We start from the raw sequence: 17,055 nt of genomic DNA, 5'->3' as shown, positions 1-17,055 counted from the left end.
TGGCATTACAAATCTGCTTGCCATCATCCAATTTACGTCCTGTAAATTGCCTTTTTTCCATTTCACATAGAAACGGTTCCACATTTGCAAAATATATGTCAAGGTTATAATAAAATATTGGGAGGATAATTAGACACCACAAAGGGAACATTGTGTTCATTCAATTAGACATGGATTTGCCAAGGCAATGATTGTAACCATGTACTTCTTAGAGAGATGCTGAAGAACACAAAAAAGTATTTATTTAAAAGAAAAAATGTTCCGGTGCTAAGCAGATTCCAAACAAAGTTTATCCCGAAAAAAACTGAACATGGAGTTGGTCCCTATCTTTACATCTGTACACTGTATGTCTGCTCTTCTGTCAAAAATAGAGGTACAAGCGTATACCTAAAAGAGTGCAGTTATTGTCTCTGGGGGTGTAACTTTTCATCGTTCCCTTCAGTCCAAGTCGATTTGTGTACCTGATCAATTTGTACAAGTACGATTGTTTTAAACCATATACTGCTCAAAGTTCATAAAATAGAAACATCTTACATGGCTGATAGTACCAGGATGATGTAAAAGCTCCATAGTTACCAACGATAAGTAAAATCTTGAAGAAGGAAATTGACAATAAAACATGATCATGTTGCCCTGCGATGAGGAGGCGACTTGTCCAGGGTCTACCCCGCCTTCTGCCCGATTGTAGCTGAGATAGGCACCAGCGCCCCCCCGTGACCCCAAAGGGAACAAGCGGTAGAAAATGGATGGATGGATGGACATGATCATGTTAGAAACTATAAATACAAGTTAATAGCATAGTAATGATGGGAATAATCAAAAGATGTTATCAATAGGAAAAAAATTGTATTAGTAGTATTATTATAAATAATGGCTATAAATACATTACCTACAATTATACTAATATTAGTACTCCCTATTTCAAATAGTATGACTAATAGATATTGTCTGTATGCGCTAAATATTTTAAACGCGGCAGTTACCCTCAGGGTATCGTTGGAATAATACAAATGTTTTATTTTTGTCATCTTGTACCCTTTTTGGTAGAATAAAAAGCTATAGTTCTGGCCTCTTAGAGACCAATATGGTACTTTTGAGAGAACATTTCTGAACAAATTACCGCTCAGTATAGAAATATTCTTGGCCAGTACCTTGGAGTGTGTCTCCAAGATGGCAGATCAAAGCTCACTGATTAAAAAATACTTACAATATATTCTATAAACCATATGGACATCAATATAAGTAATTTTTTTTTTACCTGGGAAAACAAGTTTTAAAAAAAAATAAACTTTCAGCAACTAGATATTTTTATTAGTGCCATCAAACAATTATTTTTTTCAACTTTTGATTGAAGTAATCATAATTAATTACAGGTTATTACTAAAATCAACTTAAGCTTTAAAAAAGACCCCAATATTTGAAATGTCATTGTCAACTTTTAGTTGAAGTAACTAAAACATAACTAAACTAAACTAAAACTTTTTGACTTTTAGTTGAAGTAATCATAATTAATTACAGGTAATTACTAAAATCAATTTAAGCTCAAAAAAAGACCACAATATTTGAATTTCATTGTCAAAACGTAATCACAACCCAGTTTTCAAAACTTTCTATCAGTTTTATCAAAAGTCCAGTTGGGGTGTATTTTGAAATGAGATTGGCCAACAAGTACACCAGTCAGAGTCTACCCTCTCATCTGTGTACTGATGATGCATTGACCCGATCACTGACCATATAAAACCCGTGCCGCCCTTCAGGTAACCATCCGCGGTTAAAGAAAAGGAGAATGTGCTGTTAAAAATAAATGATTGTGATTAATCTGTGCATACACATGATTAATGCAATAATGCTTTGTGATTAATCACAACAATTAATTCATTATTGTTAACAGCCCCAGTTTGTACTAATGTCATTAATGTAATTTGACGCTGGTCTGGGTAGTGTTCACGCACGACTGTTTTGCAGATGTGCACGTGGCAATTAATGAAAATGATATTTTACAAACTTTTATTGGAATATGAGTTAGTAAAAATAACAGAAAAGTTAACATAATTATATTCAACCCTGCAGAAAGTATTTCACTTTTAGAATATTTATTGCGCTATGCAATAAATCACAAATGCTCCAATCATCTTTATTGTAGGCATAATTTTTTTTACTGTGCAGTCTTTGGTCTAACACTACCAAACCAAAATACATGTGAACAAGTGTGGAGGGTGGCATTATCATGCTAATTTTAAGACAATGGTGATCCACAAAGCAAAGTTGTCAAACGGTTTGGGCCTGATTAATAATATGTGATTTAACTGGTAAAATGACTTCATTTATTTTGTCTAAAATAATGTTTTCCAAAAAAGGGTGGTCGTCTTACCTTTGGATAAATGCACGGATATGGCAAAATGTGTTTTCAATCAGTCCTTGCTGCTGTAATGCAGTTAATAAATGGTAAAATGATCAATTTAATAACTGCCTGTCATGTGTGTGCAGCTTATTATTAATGTCTTACATGACTTAAAGGCCTACTGAAGTGAGATTTTCTTATTTAAACGGGGATAGCAGGTCCATTCTATGTGTCATACTTGATCATTTTGCGATATTGCCGTATTTTTGCTGAAAGGATTTAGTAGAGAACATCCACGATAAAGTTCACAACTTTCGGTGCTAAGAGAAAAGCCCTGCCTCTACCGGAAGTCGCAGACGATGACGTCACCCGTGTGATGGCTCCTCACATATTCACATTGTTTTTAATGGGAGCCTCCGACAAAAAGTGCTATTCGGACCGAGAAAACGACAATTTCCCCATTAATTTGAGCGAGGATGAAAGATTTGTGTTAGAGGATATTGATAGCGACGGACTAGAAAAAAAAATAAAAACGCAATTGCATTGGGACGGATTCCGATGTTTTTAGACACATTTACTAGGTTAATTCTGGGAAATCCCTTATCTTTCTGTCGTGTTGCTAGTGTTTTAGTGAGTTAAATAGTACCTGATAGTCGGAAGGGTGTTTCCACGGGTGTCTTGACGCGCAGTGTCTCAGGGGAGTCGACGGCAGCTACGGACGGCATAAGCTCAGCTTTTCTCCGGTAAGAAGCGACTTTTTAACCACATATTTCTCACCAAATCCTGCTGGTTGATATTCCGTCTTGATTCATGTTCGCTTGACCGAGCTCTGATCCATAGGAAAGTTTCACCTCCAGGAATGTTAAACAAGGAATCACCGTGTGTTTGTGTGGCTAAAGGCTAAAGCTTCCCAACTCCATCTTTCTACTGTGACTTCTCCAGTACTAATTTCACAAATTGCAAAAGATTCAGCAACACAGATGTCCAAAATACTGTATAATTATGCCGTTAGGGCAGACGACTTTTAGCTCTGTGTGTGTGTGCAGCGCTCATATTTCCTAAAAACCTGTGACGTCTTGTGTGCACGTCATCATTACACAACTTTTCGAAGACGAAACTCCCGGAAAATTTAAAATTGTAATTTAGTAAACTAAAAAGGTATGTGTTGCAATGGTAATATTTCATCATTGATGTATAAACTATCAGACTGCGTGGTGGGTAGTAGTGGGTTTCAGTAGGCCTTTAATATGTGTTATATGCCGGTTATAGTTAATTAAAGTCCAATACAAACACAGATACTGACACCCAATAAAGCAGTGTAGAAAATATTGCACATCAATTAGATTACTGTATTAAAATGTATACCAATTTATAACAGAATATGTAGGGTTTAGGATTAGGAAAAATGTGTTTTAATTCCACACTATCAAAAGAATCCATGAGGCAACGTTCCTAGGAAACAGTCTTTTTGTGAAATATCGTATCTCAACACAAGAGCTGCTTGAAAGGATATATCACTTATAAATGATCTATTTTAAGCACAGTGCACGCAAAAGCTACGGTACATTCCCTCGCTCGGTTTGCAGAGGGCGTGCGTCACAAAACAAGAAGAGAAGCGGGCGCATGGTTACCCGGGGAGATGCATCAATAAAAGCCAGCATGGCATCATTAACGCTGTCATTTAACGACGGGCCGGCTGCAGGAAAGCAACTGACGACAAAGATACTTAAGGATTGCGTGGCATTGTGACAGGATACTGAGCTCCAGCAACAAAACAGAAAAATGTATTAAAAAAACTAAAGCAACATTTTCTTCCACTTTATTTTTTACATTCAGTTCCGTTTGTTGCCAAGCCCTACAGTGATAGCTTTTGAGGAGCACAGTAGGCTCAGCTGCCTGTTCTAACAGATAGGTTAATATGATAAGCCCACGCAATATGGAGAATGTCAAATCTGCTGTTGCTGTATAGTGGGCGATATAGCCTGGTTGGTAGAGTGGCCGTACCAGCAACTCGAGGGTTCCAGGTTTGATCCCCGCTTCCGCCATCCTAGTCACTGCCATTGTGTCCTGGGGCAAGACACTTTACCCACCTGCTCCCAGTGCCATCCACACTGGTTTAAATGTAACTTAGATATTGGGTTTCACTATGTAAAGCACTTTGAGTCACTAGAGAAAAAGTGCTATATAAATATAATTCACTTTACTTCACTATTTCTGCACATCATGAACAATCATAATATAAATGTAAACAAGGAAAAGCTAGACCGTTCAATAGAAAGACACCAAAACTGTGCAAAGACCCCCACTGCCACAAAAAGATTAGCAATCTGTTGGAAACCAAGTATCGTAATTTCTAGACGATGAGCCACAATTTTTCTCCTACACTTTGAGCCCTGCAGCTTATAAAACGGTGCGGATGATTTATGGGTTTTTCTTAGTTAGCGGTCATGGTGCAAATAGTTTTGAAAAGCTGTGTTAGTATTTGTGTGATGGTGCCATCTTTTGGACGAGTTTGCTCACTGCAGGTGCTGTGGGCTTCTGTTTAGTGCTTCCAACCGGTTCTGTCTTCTAGTTGTCCACAGCGTTGCCAAACAATGTTTGTAACATTTACAATATCACTAAAACTATTCATACTCACTAAACCGTCCCATGTGTGATGTCTTTAGGAGTGTTTTCAAGCATATGCATAATGTAACCAAGCTAGCGGCATTCGCATTATCTAATGTAAAAAAAAATGTACAAGAGTCTGTGTCAGTATTATTAACTTAATAATGGCGAATGTAGCTGAGATAGGCTCCAGCCACCCCCGCAACCCCGAGAGGGACAAGCGGTAGAAAGTTAATGGATGGAAGGCGTTCTTTTTGTATTGTTTCACTTTCAAAAATTCCTCAGTCAAGTCACCAAAACCTCCCCGTAGCGTTATTGACTAGCTGATTGGAGAGCGAGCTTCCACAGTAAGTGGGTCCATGACGATGACTTCTGTTTTGTTTGATCAGCCATTGTACTGCCATGTTACAGGCACTGTTTTGAAATAATTCAGGTATGTAAATAAACATTCACAGAGTATTTGTGTAAATAACTCTTTTTACATTTTATATGGTACACATTATAGTCCGGAAATATGGTCATCTGTTATTACAGCATTGTTTTCTTGATTTAGTGGTTGAAATTGTTCCACCCTATTTTCCTGTGTTGATATAATTTAGAGCTCCAACCTGAATGAGGTGTCTGTTCTCCACAGCAACAGGTCTCCCAGCTCTCATGCTGTCAGTGAACCAGCTGATATGCAAGACCTGCATCTTGGACAAATTCTTCAGGCCGCACCCCTTTAGCCACTCCCACAGGGAGGATGCCCTGCTGTCTTCGGACACCACATGAGTGATGTCATCGCTGGAAGTGAAGAAATAGTTTAATGCCACAAAATGACTTCCATAAAGTTTCTATGCCCGTCCACACAAAGTCAGCATGTTGCATTCAAGCAAATTGCATCTTTCACACACCATGAATATTTCAATTCGAATGTGATCTGCAATTATTTAATAACCCGAAACCATTGAAGTTGGCATGTTGTGTAAATGGTAAGCAAAAACAGAATACAATGATTTGCAAATCCGTTTCAACCTATATTCAATTGAATAGACTGCAAAGACAAGAAACTTAACGTTCAAACTGGAAAACTTGGTTATTTTTCGCAAGTATTAGCTCTTTTGGAATTTGATACCTGCAACATCATTCAAAAAGCTGGCAGAAGTGGCAAAAAAGACTGATAACGTTGAAGAATGCTCATCAAACACTTATTTGTTACATGCCACAGGCGAACAGGCTAATTGGGAATAGGTGAGTGCCATGATTGGGTATATATGCTCAGTCATTCACAAACAAGGATGGGGCGAGGGTCACCACTTTGTGAACACATGCGTGAGCAAATTTTTTGAACAGTTTAAGAACAACATTTCTCAACGAGCTATTGCAAGGAATGTAGGGATTTCATCATCTACAGTCCATAATATCCTCAAAAGGTTCAGAGAATCTAGAGAAATTACTGCACGTAAGCAATAATATTACGGGCCTTCGATCCCTCAGGATGAAGAAGCGACATCAGTGTGTAAAGGATATCACCACAGGAGTTGAGGAACACTTCAGAAAACCACTGTTAGTAACTACAGTTTGTCGCTACATCTGTAAGTGCAAGTTAAAACTCTACTATGCAAAGCGAAAGCGATTTATCAACAAGACCCAGAAACGGTGTTGGCTTTGCTGGATGGACTGATGCAAAGTGGAAAAGTGTTATGTGGTCTGACGAGTCCACATTTCAAATTTTGTGTGGACGTTGTGTCCTCCGGAAAACAAAGAGGAAAAAACATCCGGATTGTTATCGACACAGAGTTCAAAAGCCAGCATGTGTGATGGTATGGGCGTAAATAGTGTATGGGTTATACTTGTATAGCGCTTTACTACCTTCAGGGCACTTAAAGCGCTTCGACACTATTTCCACATTCACCCATTCACATACACATTCACACACTGATGGCGGGAGCTGCCATGCAAGGCCCTAACCACGACACATCTGGAGCAAGGGTGAAGTGTCTTGCTCAAGAACACAACGAACGTGACTAGGTTGGTAGGTGGGGATTGAAAAAGGAACTCATTAATGCTGAAAAGTACATACAGCTTTTGGAGCAACATATGTGGCCATCCAAGCAGTGTTTTCATGGACGCCTCTGCTTATTTTTTTAAGCAAGACAATGCCAATCCATGTGTTACAACAGCGTGACTTCATAGTAAAAGAGTGCAGGTAATAGACTGCCCTGCCTGTAGTCCAAAAAGCCTAAAATACCAAAACGGAGAATCCGGACTGTTGAACAACTTAAGCTGTACATCAAGCAAGAATGGGAAATAATTCCACCTGAAAAGCTTCAGTTCCTCAACGTTTACTGAGTGTTGTTAAACACTCAGTAAACTCAGGGTTGGGGGGACGGGGTTTGCTGGTAGCGGGGGGTGTATATTGTAGCGTCCCGGAAGAGTTAGTGTTGCAAGGGGTTCAGGGTATTTGTTCTGTTTGGCTATGTTGTGTTACGATGCGGATGTTCTCCCGAAATGTGTTTGTCGTTCTTGTTTGGTGTGGGTTCACAGTGTGGAGCATACTTGTAACAGTGTTAAAGTTGTTTTTACGGCCACCCTCAGTGTGACCCGTATGGCTGTTGATCAAGTATGCGTTGCATTCACTCTTCTGTGTGTATAAAAGCTGCATATATTATGTGACTAGGCCGAAGTTTTGTTTGTATGGACGAAAAGTGGACGGGACGACGGTTTGTAGAGGACGCTAAAGGCAGTCCCTTCAAGGCCCGCCCCCAATGTTGTTGTCCCGGTGGAAATCGGGAGAATTTTGAGAGAATGGTTCGGGAGGGTCACTGAAATTCGCAAGTCTCCGGGAAAAATCGTGACAGTTGGCAAGTATATTTTTACATACAGTATAACTATACGAGTCCAACATAAAAGATGCCTTATACCAGGTACAATAAAGTTACATCAAAGAGTGGGGAAGGACACAGATGTTAGCAACAATAGCAGAGCAATGTGAGCTAATTTGCTAACATTATAATGTATTCGTTTTAACAGGCTATCATGCTAGGTTAGCCTTTTAGCCTAAGAAAAATCAAAGTGTACAGTTCTCACAACAGTACAGCTGATTGACAGATCAATCTGAACTTTAAGATGTGTATAAAAGCCAACCATTTCTGAGGTTGTTTTTTTTTCTTCACAGAACAGCTCATGTTACTGATAAACGTTAAACTTAAATAGTTTATTATTGGTTGATGTTTACAGTTGAGCAGTAGAAAAGGATTGAGATTAGATTAAAGGCCTACTGAAATTAGATTTACTTTTTTAAACGGGGATAGCAGGTCGATTCTATGTGTCATACTTGATAATTTCGTGATATTGCCCTATTTTTGCTGAAAGGATTTAGTAGAGAACATCCACGATAAAGTTCGCAACTTTTGGTCGCTAAGAAAAAAGCCTTGCCTGTACCGGAAGTAGAAGCCGATGTGTGCGTGACGTCATCGGTGTGAGGGCTCCTCACATCAGCACATTGATTGCAATCATAGACACCAGCAGCGCGAGCGATTCTGACCGAGAAAGCGACAATTTCCCCATTAATTGGAGCGAAGATGAAAGATTTGTGGATGAGGAAAGTGAGAGTGAAGGACCAGAAGGAAAAAAAAAAAGACGAGGGCAGGTGCGATTCAAATGTTATTAGACACATTTATCAGGAAAATTCTGGAAAATCCCGTATCAGATTATTGTGTTACTAGTGTTTTAGTGAGATTATAAAGTCATACCTGAAGGTCGGAGGGGTGTGGTGACCACCAGTGTCGCTGAGTGAAGCCATGTAGGAGCCAAGACAGTCGCAGCTGCCTCTTTGACAGCTGAAGGAAGAACAACACAAGCTCCGCTCATGTTTACGGTAAGAGCCAACTTATTACCACCATTTTCTCACCGATACCTGCCGGTTGACATGTGGTAGAGAAACATGTTCGCTTGACCGCTCTGTTCCTTATTAAAGCTTCACAACAAACAAAGAAACACCGGCTGTGTTCGTGTTGCTACAGCCGGCCGAAATACACCGCTTTCCACCAAGTGCATTCTTCTTTGTAGTATCCATTATTAATTGAGCGATTAAATTGGACGACTTTTAGCCGTGAGTGGTGCTGGGATAAAATGTCCGCTACCGATAACGTCACAAGCACGTCACAAGCACGCGTCAACATAAGCGTCACCATTCCGCGACGTTTTCAACAGGACACTTCGCGGGAAATTTAAAATTGCAATTTAGTAAACTAAACTGGCCCTATTAGCATGTGTTGCAATGTTCATATTTCATCATTGATATATAAACTATCAGACTGCATGGTCGGTAGTAGTGGGTTTCAGTAGGCCTTTAATTTTAGTATAAACATCACAAAATGAAAATGTCAGAGTGAAACTGCGTATTATTTATCAGGCACCATATTGCTGGCATGTGAGTGTTAGCATGTTAGCCATTTTTTGGTAAAACACTTAAAGTCATGAATATTGTTGGTTTCAAAACATGAAAATGGTGAATTGTTGTGGACTGGCATGCGGTAGTTGTGACCCCATGATGCAGGAGACAGGAAGATGATGTGCAGGTAAAACAAGTATTTAACATATTTAACACCTGATGAGCAGTCATGCACACAGCATGCAGCTAAAAGTCAGTAAGCAAAACAATCCTCCAGCCCTGACAAACAGGCGAGACAGGTATTTATATCAGTGTGTGAATGTGTGTTTGAATGGGTGAATGTGGAAATAGTATCAAAGCGCTTTGAGTACCTTGAAGGTAGAAAAGCGCTATACAAGTATAACTCATTTACCATTTACCAATCAGCGGCAGGTGAGGGGAAAGAACGCTCAGGGAGACACACAGGAAAAAGGAACCAATCATTACAGCGCTACACAGGAAATAAACTAAGAAAAGATCACAAGATGAGATCGTCACAGAAATAATAATTACAATTTTAGTATGTGTGTGAAGTACTTTTAGTATTCAAGCCAAAACCTTTGTTAAACGTGCCAAATTAGTCCTGTTGCTTGTTGAACATTTTTTCTAAATTGCATTGAATTGAATTCGGTGGTACAGGGGTTAGTGCATGTGCCTCACAATACGAAGTTCAATTCCAGGCTCGGGATCGTTCTGTTTTGGGTACTCCGGCTTCCCCCCACTGCCAAAAACATGCACCTGGGGATAGGTTGATTGGCAACACTGAATTGATCCTAGTGTGTGAATGTGAGTGTGAATGTTGTCTGTCCATCTGTGTTGGCCCTGTGATGAGGTGGAGACTTGTCCAGGGTGTACTCCGCCTTCCACCCAAATGCAGCTGGGTTGGACCCCAAAAAGGGCAAGCAGTAGAAAATGGTTGGATGGATGGATGAATTCCAATTTTTGGAATTCCAATTTAATTTCCAATACAACAGTATGTCAATTAGAACCACTTTAATTCAAATTTAACTTCTTCAAATGAACTGAATCGAAAATCAAAATTTAAAATTTTGAAAAAGCCTGCTTTATAATCACCTGAACCAATTATCTAATGTTAGGAGGCTGTAGTAAGTTTCTAAATAAATACACGCAGAGTGCATAGCAGGTTTCTAGGAAGCACCAGCAGCTGCTTTTATGCGATTCAAATCAAGATTTATTCATCTAAGATTACCATTATACGATATTACAAATTTTTTCCAAATCACTGACTGTCGCTATGTATTTGGTGTATAGGTCTTACCCATGGGGTATTCCAGGGTCAAATCATGACTTTCCAAACGGACATTGACATATTCCTACTAGATATAGATCGATCCAGCGGCTCGCCAGACAATGTATTCATATCTCCATCCATCCATCCATTTCTACCGATTGTCTCTTTTGGGGTTGTGGGGGGTCGCTGGAGCCTATTTCAGCTGCGTTTCGGGTGGAAGGCGGGGTACACTCTTGGTCAAGTCACAACCTCATCACAGGGCCAACACAGATAGACAGACAACATTCACACTCACATTCCCACACTAGGAACCATTTAGTGTTGCCAATCAACCTATCCCCAGGTGCATGTCTTTGGAAGTGGGAGGAAGCTGGAGTACCCGGAGGAAACCCACACAGTCAAGGTACAACATGCAAACCCCGCAAAGAAAGATCCCGAGCCCGGGATTGAACTCAGGACCTTCGTATTGTGAGGCAGACGCACTTACCCCTCTACCACTGTGCTGTCGTATTCATATCTCTAAAGTTAAAATCGGTTTTCGGTTTGTACCGATTTATTTTACACCCCTAATAAATGGGGATTGAACCCGGTACGTCAAGCTTACAAGAATAGTTCATTAATGCTGGGCGTCACAGCTGACAATGTGAATAAGTAGAATATGCTATTCTATCAAAAAGTGATGCAGCAGGAAGAGGCGAGGGATAAGTTTGAGGTAAACATTCATATGAAGCGTCATGTTATTCATTAGTTGACATGTTATCTGCATCGCGTCATGCTAAACGGGGTCCTTACAGATTCCATTAGCCATTAGACTTCTTTTAGCAATAACATTTCAAACTTAATGCCGTAAAACTGCTTATACGGGGTTTATTTTCCACTCAAATTGAAAGGTGTTTCTGCAATTGTGATTCATGATAACTGGAGATAAACCAAAACAAATGCCTCTTTTTAGACCAGCCTTAATTATTATTTTTATGTAACCACATAAAAACTCTGAAAGTCAAATTGACAAAAATGTAAGCTTAGTGTCATTTCGGAATTAATAACTGTGACTCACTAAAGTCAATGACCTTTGATACGGTCCAAGTCTGTGGCTTACTGTTCAGCCAATAGCCTTCAATTCGATCTCAATAAAAAATATAGGCATATCACATTGTAATGAATTTTACAGCATGTGATAAATGCAATTTCTATGGCATGAATTCAGTTTACTTCAAAAAGCGGATCTCATACAAACAATCAATAACCTCATATTTGTCCTAATTCATCTATCATAGCATGAATGGTCTGCTGTTGAATCATTGAAACAAAATGTTGATATCGCATACACTCACTGTCAATTGTGTATTTTATTTGCAATAGTACATGTTTATCCAGTTGCTTGGCTTTGAAAAATACTAACAATAAGGGGGTCAAAAACTATGGGTATGGAAATATACTGTATCCCGATACGTTTTTTAATGATATAATTCAACTTAATATTTTTGTTAAGGGCAGCACGGTGGTAGAGAGGGGTTCGTGCGTCTGCCTCACAATATTAAGGTCCTGGGTTCGATCCTGCCCTCGGGATCTTTCTGTGTGGCGTTTCCATGTTTTCCCCGTGACTGCGTGGGTTCCCTCCGGGTACTCCGGCTTCCTCCCACTTCCAAAGACATGCACCTGGGGATAGGTTGATTGGCAACACTAAATTGGCCCTAGTGTGTGAATGTGAGTGTGAATGTTGTCTGTCTATCTGTGTTGGCCTGGCGATGAGGTGGCGACTTGTCCAGGGTGTACACTGCCTTCCGCCCGATGTAGCTGAGACATGCTCCAGCACCCCCAGCGAGCCCGAAAAGGATAAGCGGTAGGAAATGGATGGATGGATTTTTTGTTAAGTCTTGTTTGGGTCCGATTGTGGATTAATTCTATTTGTACCTTTTTACTGAACATCTTGGGACAAAGTCGAATGAATATACGGTATGACCATTTTTCACACGGAAGGCTTCACACAGTACATTCAGACATATGTTGAGGGCAGTAGACCTTCAGCTCGTGCAAAACAAGAAACGTGTGCTGCTGATATCAGCTTTGTCAGCTTGCAGAATTAACGTCGGCATGCTCTATTTCCTGTTGTTGGTTTCAAACTATTGTATCAAGCTGAGTGTAACCGAAGCAGCGCTCAAGCTGTGTTTCTGGGAACGCTGCCATAGGCAAGCTGTCACATAACACACACACACAGACACAGACACACACACACACACACACACACACACGCGCGCGCACACACTCATGAGGGCCCTTCGTAACAGCTTACACTACATAAGGCTTGAATCAATAATAGCAACTCAACATTGAGAGAATTATCAAGACTAAGGCGCAAATATATATAAATTTTTGAAGAACACTGGATTTGAAATAAGCTTAGGGCTGTACACGATTCAACACTTTAAACCTTTAAAGAGGAACTGTACTTTTTTGGGAATCGTTCACAATCATCATGAGAGACAAGAACACACGTCTTTTTTTATGTACTGTTCAAAGCCGAGTGTGAAGCGACTGGGAGGAGAATTAACACCTCCATGGTTCTTGCCCTGGAGAAGGTGGAGTGCCATCTCCGGGTTGGGGAGGAGATTTTGCCCCAGGAGGAGTTCAAGTCCCTCGCGGTCTTGTTTCACAAGTGAGGGAAGAGTGGATCGTGAGCTCAACAGGCAGATCGGTGCGCCGTCTGAAGTAATGCGGACCCTGTTTTGATCCATTGTGGTGAAGAAGGAGCTGAGCCGGAAGGCAAAGCTCTCAATTTACCGCTCAAACTATGTTCCTATCCTCACCTATGGTCATGAGCTTTGGGTTATGACCGAAAGGACAAGATCACAAGGTCAAGCGGCCAAAATGAATTTTCCCTGTCGGGTAGCGGGGCTCTCCCCTGGAGATAGGGTGAGAAGCTCTGACGACTCAGACCACGGTGGAGAGACTAAATAGATAGATAGATAGATAGATAGATAGATAGATAGATAGATAGATAGATAGATAGATAGATAGATAGATAGATAGATAGATAGTACTTTGTTGATTCCTTCAGGAGAGTTCCTTCAGGAAAATAAAAATTTCAGCAGCAGTGTACAGAGTTGAGATCCATTTAAAAAAAGTAAAAAGTAACTAATGGGGATTTAAATGGAAACAAAATGGAGAAATATTACAATAACAATAAGAAATAAAAAGCAAATATGGGAATAAAAATATAATGAAATGAAATTAATTATATTTGTATAGCGCTTTTTCTCGAGTGACTCAAAGCGCTTTACATAGTGAAACCTAATATCTAAGTTACATTTAAATTAATGTGGGTTGCACTGGGAGCAGGTGAGTAAAGTGTCTTGCCCAAGAACACAACGGCAGTGACTAGGATGGCGGAAGTGGGAATCGAACCTGCAACTCTCAAGTTGCTGGCACGGCCACTCTACCAACCGAGCTATGCCGCCCCACATAACAGTAAAATAAGAATATAACAAGAGAAAGTAGGCAGTAGTGACCATGTTATGAAAACGTATTGCTCTGTTATTGTTTTGCATCCCCTGTCATCCTAGTACCCCCCGACCCCCGGCCCAGAGAGGAGTTGTACAGTCTAATGGCGCGTGGGACAAAGGAGTTTTTGAGTCTATTAGTCCTGCACTTGGGATGAAGCATTCTAGCACTGAACAGGCTCCTCTGGCTATGTCTCCCAACTGGCCTAAGAACGCCTTGGGATTCCCCAGGAGGAGCTGGACGAAGTGGCTGGGGAGAGGGAAGTATAAGCTTCTATGCTTAGGCTGCTGCCCCCACGACCCTGCCTCAGATAAGCCGAAGAAAATGGATGTATGGATTTACATTTATTTTTACGATAAAAAAAACCCTTGAAAGATGCGGATAATGGAAGTCACCGTTGTAGCCTTCAGAACACTCTAACACCACTTTAAAACCCTCTTGCAACATTTTATACACATACTCCAACTCTCTATATATGATGTAGTAACAGACATGTTCATAACAATATGTAATGTATTCAATATTTTACCGTATTTTGATCATTTCTGTGTATTGATTTCGGTTTCCATAGCAGCGCACGTCTGACTTCTAGCAACAACTGTGTGTTCCTACTGCCGGAATCAAGAGTGTGTTTTCTAATCATTGCAGGCTTGGTAACAGACAATGAAGACAAATGAGGATCTACAACCTTGTACTTTTGAAGCTAAATATGCTGCTGCTTATATAAGCCAGCACAAAGAAAGAGTGAGACGCTGGAGGGAACCTGGGAAAGTGAGGGGAAAATGATTTTGACGCTATAAATAAGGAACGTGGAGCCAAATTATTTCGACATAAATGGACTGCTTACCCTAAATCAACAGGAAACTGGACCAGATGAACAACTGTTCATCGAGTGAGTCATACTTTAATATCGATCATGATACAAGCAGCACATTGTGCGTGTTAGTACAACAACAGTACATATGCTGAAAACATGAAATGTGGGCTAACACTTTGCAGATACTGTAATATTTGTGAATGTTTTCTGTCAGTACAGGTTGGTGTCGTATCGCAGTGTTGTAAATTACAAACTGAAACAAGTTTTGACGTAGAAGCTAGCTTATCTCTTGCCGTAGTTACCAAAGCACTCCGATGTGTTAGTTGGATAGAAAAAGAGTTCCTCAGTGTAAGCTCTTACAATTACAATGTCGCTACAGCCTGGTTATTGTACAGGTTACAGAATGTAAATGAAGTATTATTGGCATTTTTTAAATGCATTTTAGATGTAGAATTCGAGACAATTTTTATGTTGGAAAGTGAAAAAAGCAAAAACTTGTCTACTTGTCTCTCCTGAAGATTGTGAACGATGGGCAAAATTCCCCAAAAAGTGCAATTTTTCTTTGAACACGTTGACTCTGATGTTGTTGTTTTTTTTATTTCAAATCATACTGAAGAATGTGTGCAGTTTGTGATTGATGAAAAACTTAAACTAGTGAGAAAAAGCAATGAAGACCTGTCCTATGTTGGTGGCACACAGCAGACTGGATCGTAGTTAAAAACAACAACATTAACCTAAAACAAATACATCTTCACTTATAAAGGTTCAACAAACTTAATAAAAAATATTTGTGTGTTTCTTCAAACTTGTTAGCAACAAACTGAGACTTAAAATGTAGCTGACTGGCACACATTTTCAAAATATCAAACTTTCTTTAATGAGATTGCTTCCTCCTACTACCTACTAGTTATTAATGATAACAACCACCTTACAAAATCAATACATGCAGCTAACGCATACAGCACTGTTACAATATTTAAGAAAATTGGTTTATTTCCAAACCTGAGGATGTCATCCACTATAAAGCCTTTTGACCTGGCCAGTTGGGTCAAAAAGCCTCTCCTGCTGGCGCCCATTTTCCTCTCCACAAGGTACAATCTGACCTCCTGAAACTTCACCTCATGCCTGTTGACCGTGACACTTGCTGGTTTTGACCTCTTCCTCACACAAGGCACAATGGTGGCATGGAACATCTTTTTCCAGGGATGTGCAAAGCGTTTCTGCAGCGTTTGTATTCTTCTTCTGACTTCCAGCCAGGAAGAAGAAAAAAACTGTTTTTAGTGTTTTGCTTTTGTTTTTAGCCTAACAGTGTGACAGTTGCTAGTAGACAGGAAAGCTTCTGGCAGCAGGTGCTGAAGTTTTGGTGTATACTAAAAAACACCTGCAGTGTTTGGTGGATGTGGGTCATTTTTCTAACGTTTGGCAAAAAGAGGTTCCATGAGCATGCATTAAAGAAGAAATGCCCTAAAATTAAACTCAAAAGTTTTAGTTCCAAGTACACTTTCAAGGGAGTTGTCTGAAATGTGGTCAACTCATACCGCCCACACATCTGTCCTGCCATGTCCACTTTATTTTCACACATTATCTCCAGACCAAGGCTGCACCATCTGGTCCACAACTTTAACTAGCTTATTTCCTAAAATAAAAGCCTTTGTGGAATTTCTCTGGAGATTTACAAAGATCATGCATAGCCTTTGTAAACACACACACACACACACACGCCATACATGAGTCACACACGCGATTCAGAGGGTCATAAAGTCTGCGCAAAAAATCATCGGCTGTCCCCTGCCCTCCCTGAAGGATTTACACAACTCCCGTTGCCTCAACAGAGCAAAAAAAACATTACCAAGGACAGCACACACCCTGGCTTCCACCTGTTCGACTTGCTACCATCAGGCAGGCGCTACAGGTGCATCAGAGCCAGAACAAACAGGCTCAGAGACAGCTTCTTTCCCAAAGCTGTCACCATGTTGAACTCTAACTTATAATAATAATAATTCAACACTATACAATATCATGCCCTAATACCCTACTGTGCAATACTACCCTTCGAGTGCAATACGTCCGACACTGATTGTTATTTATTACTTCGGTACTCTTGTCTTGTTCTGTATATTGTA

General features: G+C 40.1%; 1 protein-coding gene across 1 annotated transcript in view; it reads right to left on the bottom strand.

Moving 5' to 3' along the window:
- dntt (deoxynucleotidyltransferase, terminal) overlaps positions 1-16,170 on the bottom strand; it is a 213,938-nt gene extending 197,768 nt beyond the window's left edge. The window contains exons 1-2 of the mRNA XM_061910873.1: positions 15,935-16,170; positions 5,557-5,731 (exon numbers count right to left, since the gene is read on the bottom strand). Coding sequence (XP_061766857.1) covers positions 5,557-5,731; positions 15,935-16,125 — 366 coding nt within the window. The 5' untranslated portion in view covers positions 16,126-16,170. The remainder of the gene's footprint in view (positions 1-5,556; positions 5,732-15,934) is intronic.
- Positions 16,171-17,055: the final 885 nt, after the last annotated feature.

The sequence above is a fragment of the Nerophis ophidion genome, linkage group LG09 (genome assembly GCF_033978795.1).
Source record: "Nerophis ophidion isolate RoL-2023_Sa linkage group LG09, RoL_Noph_v1.0, whole genome shotgun sequence".
Classification (NCBI taxonomy): Eukaryota; Metazoa; Chordata; class Actinopteri; order Syngnathiformes; family Syngnathidae; genus Nerophis; species Nerophis ophidion.
The sequence above is the reverse complement of the archived record's forward strand: the minus strand, read 5'-3'. Positions and strand labels throughout refer to the sequence as shown.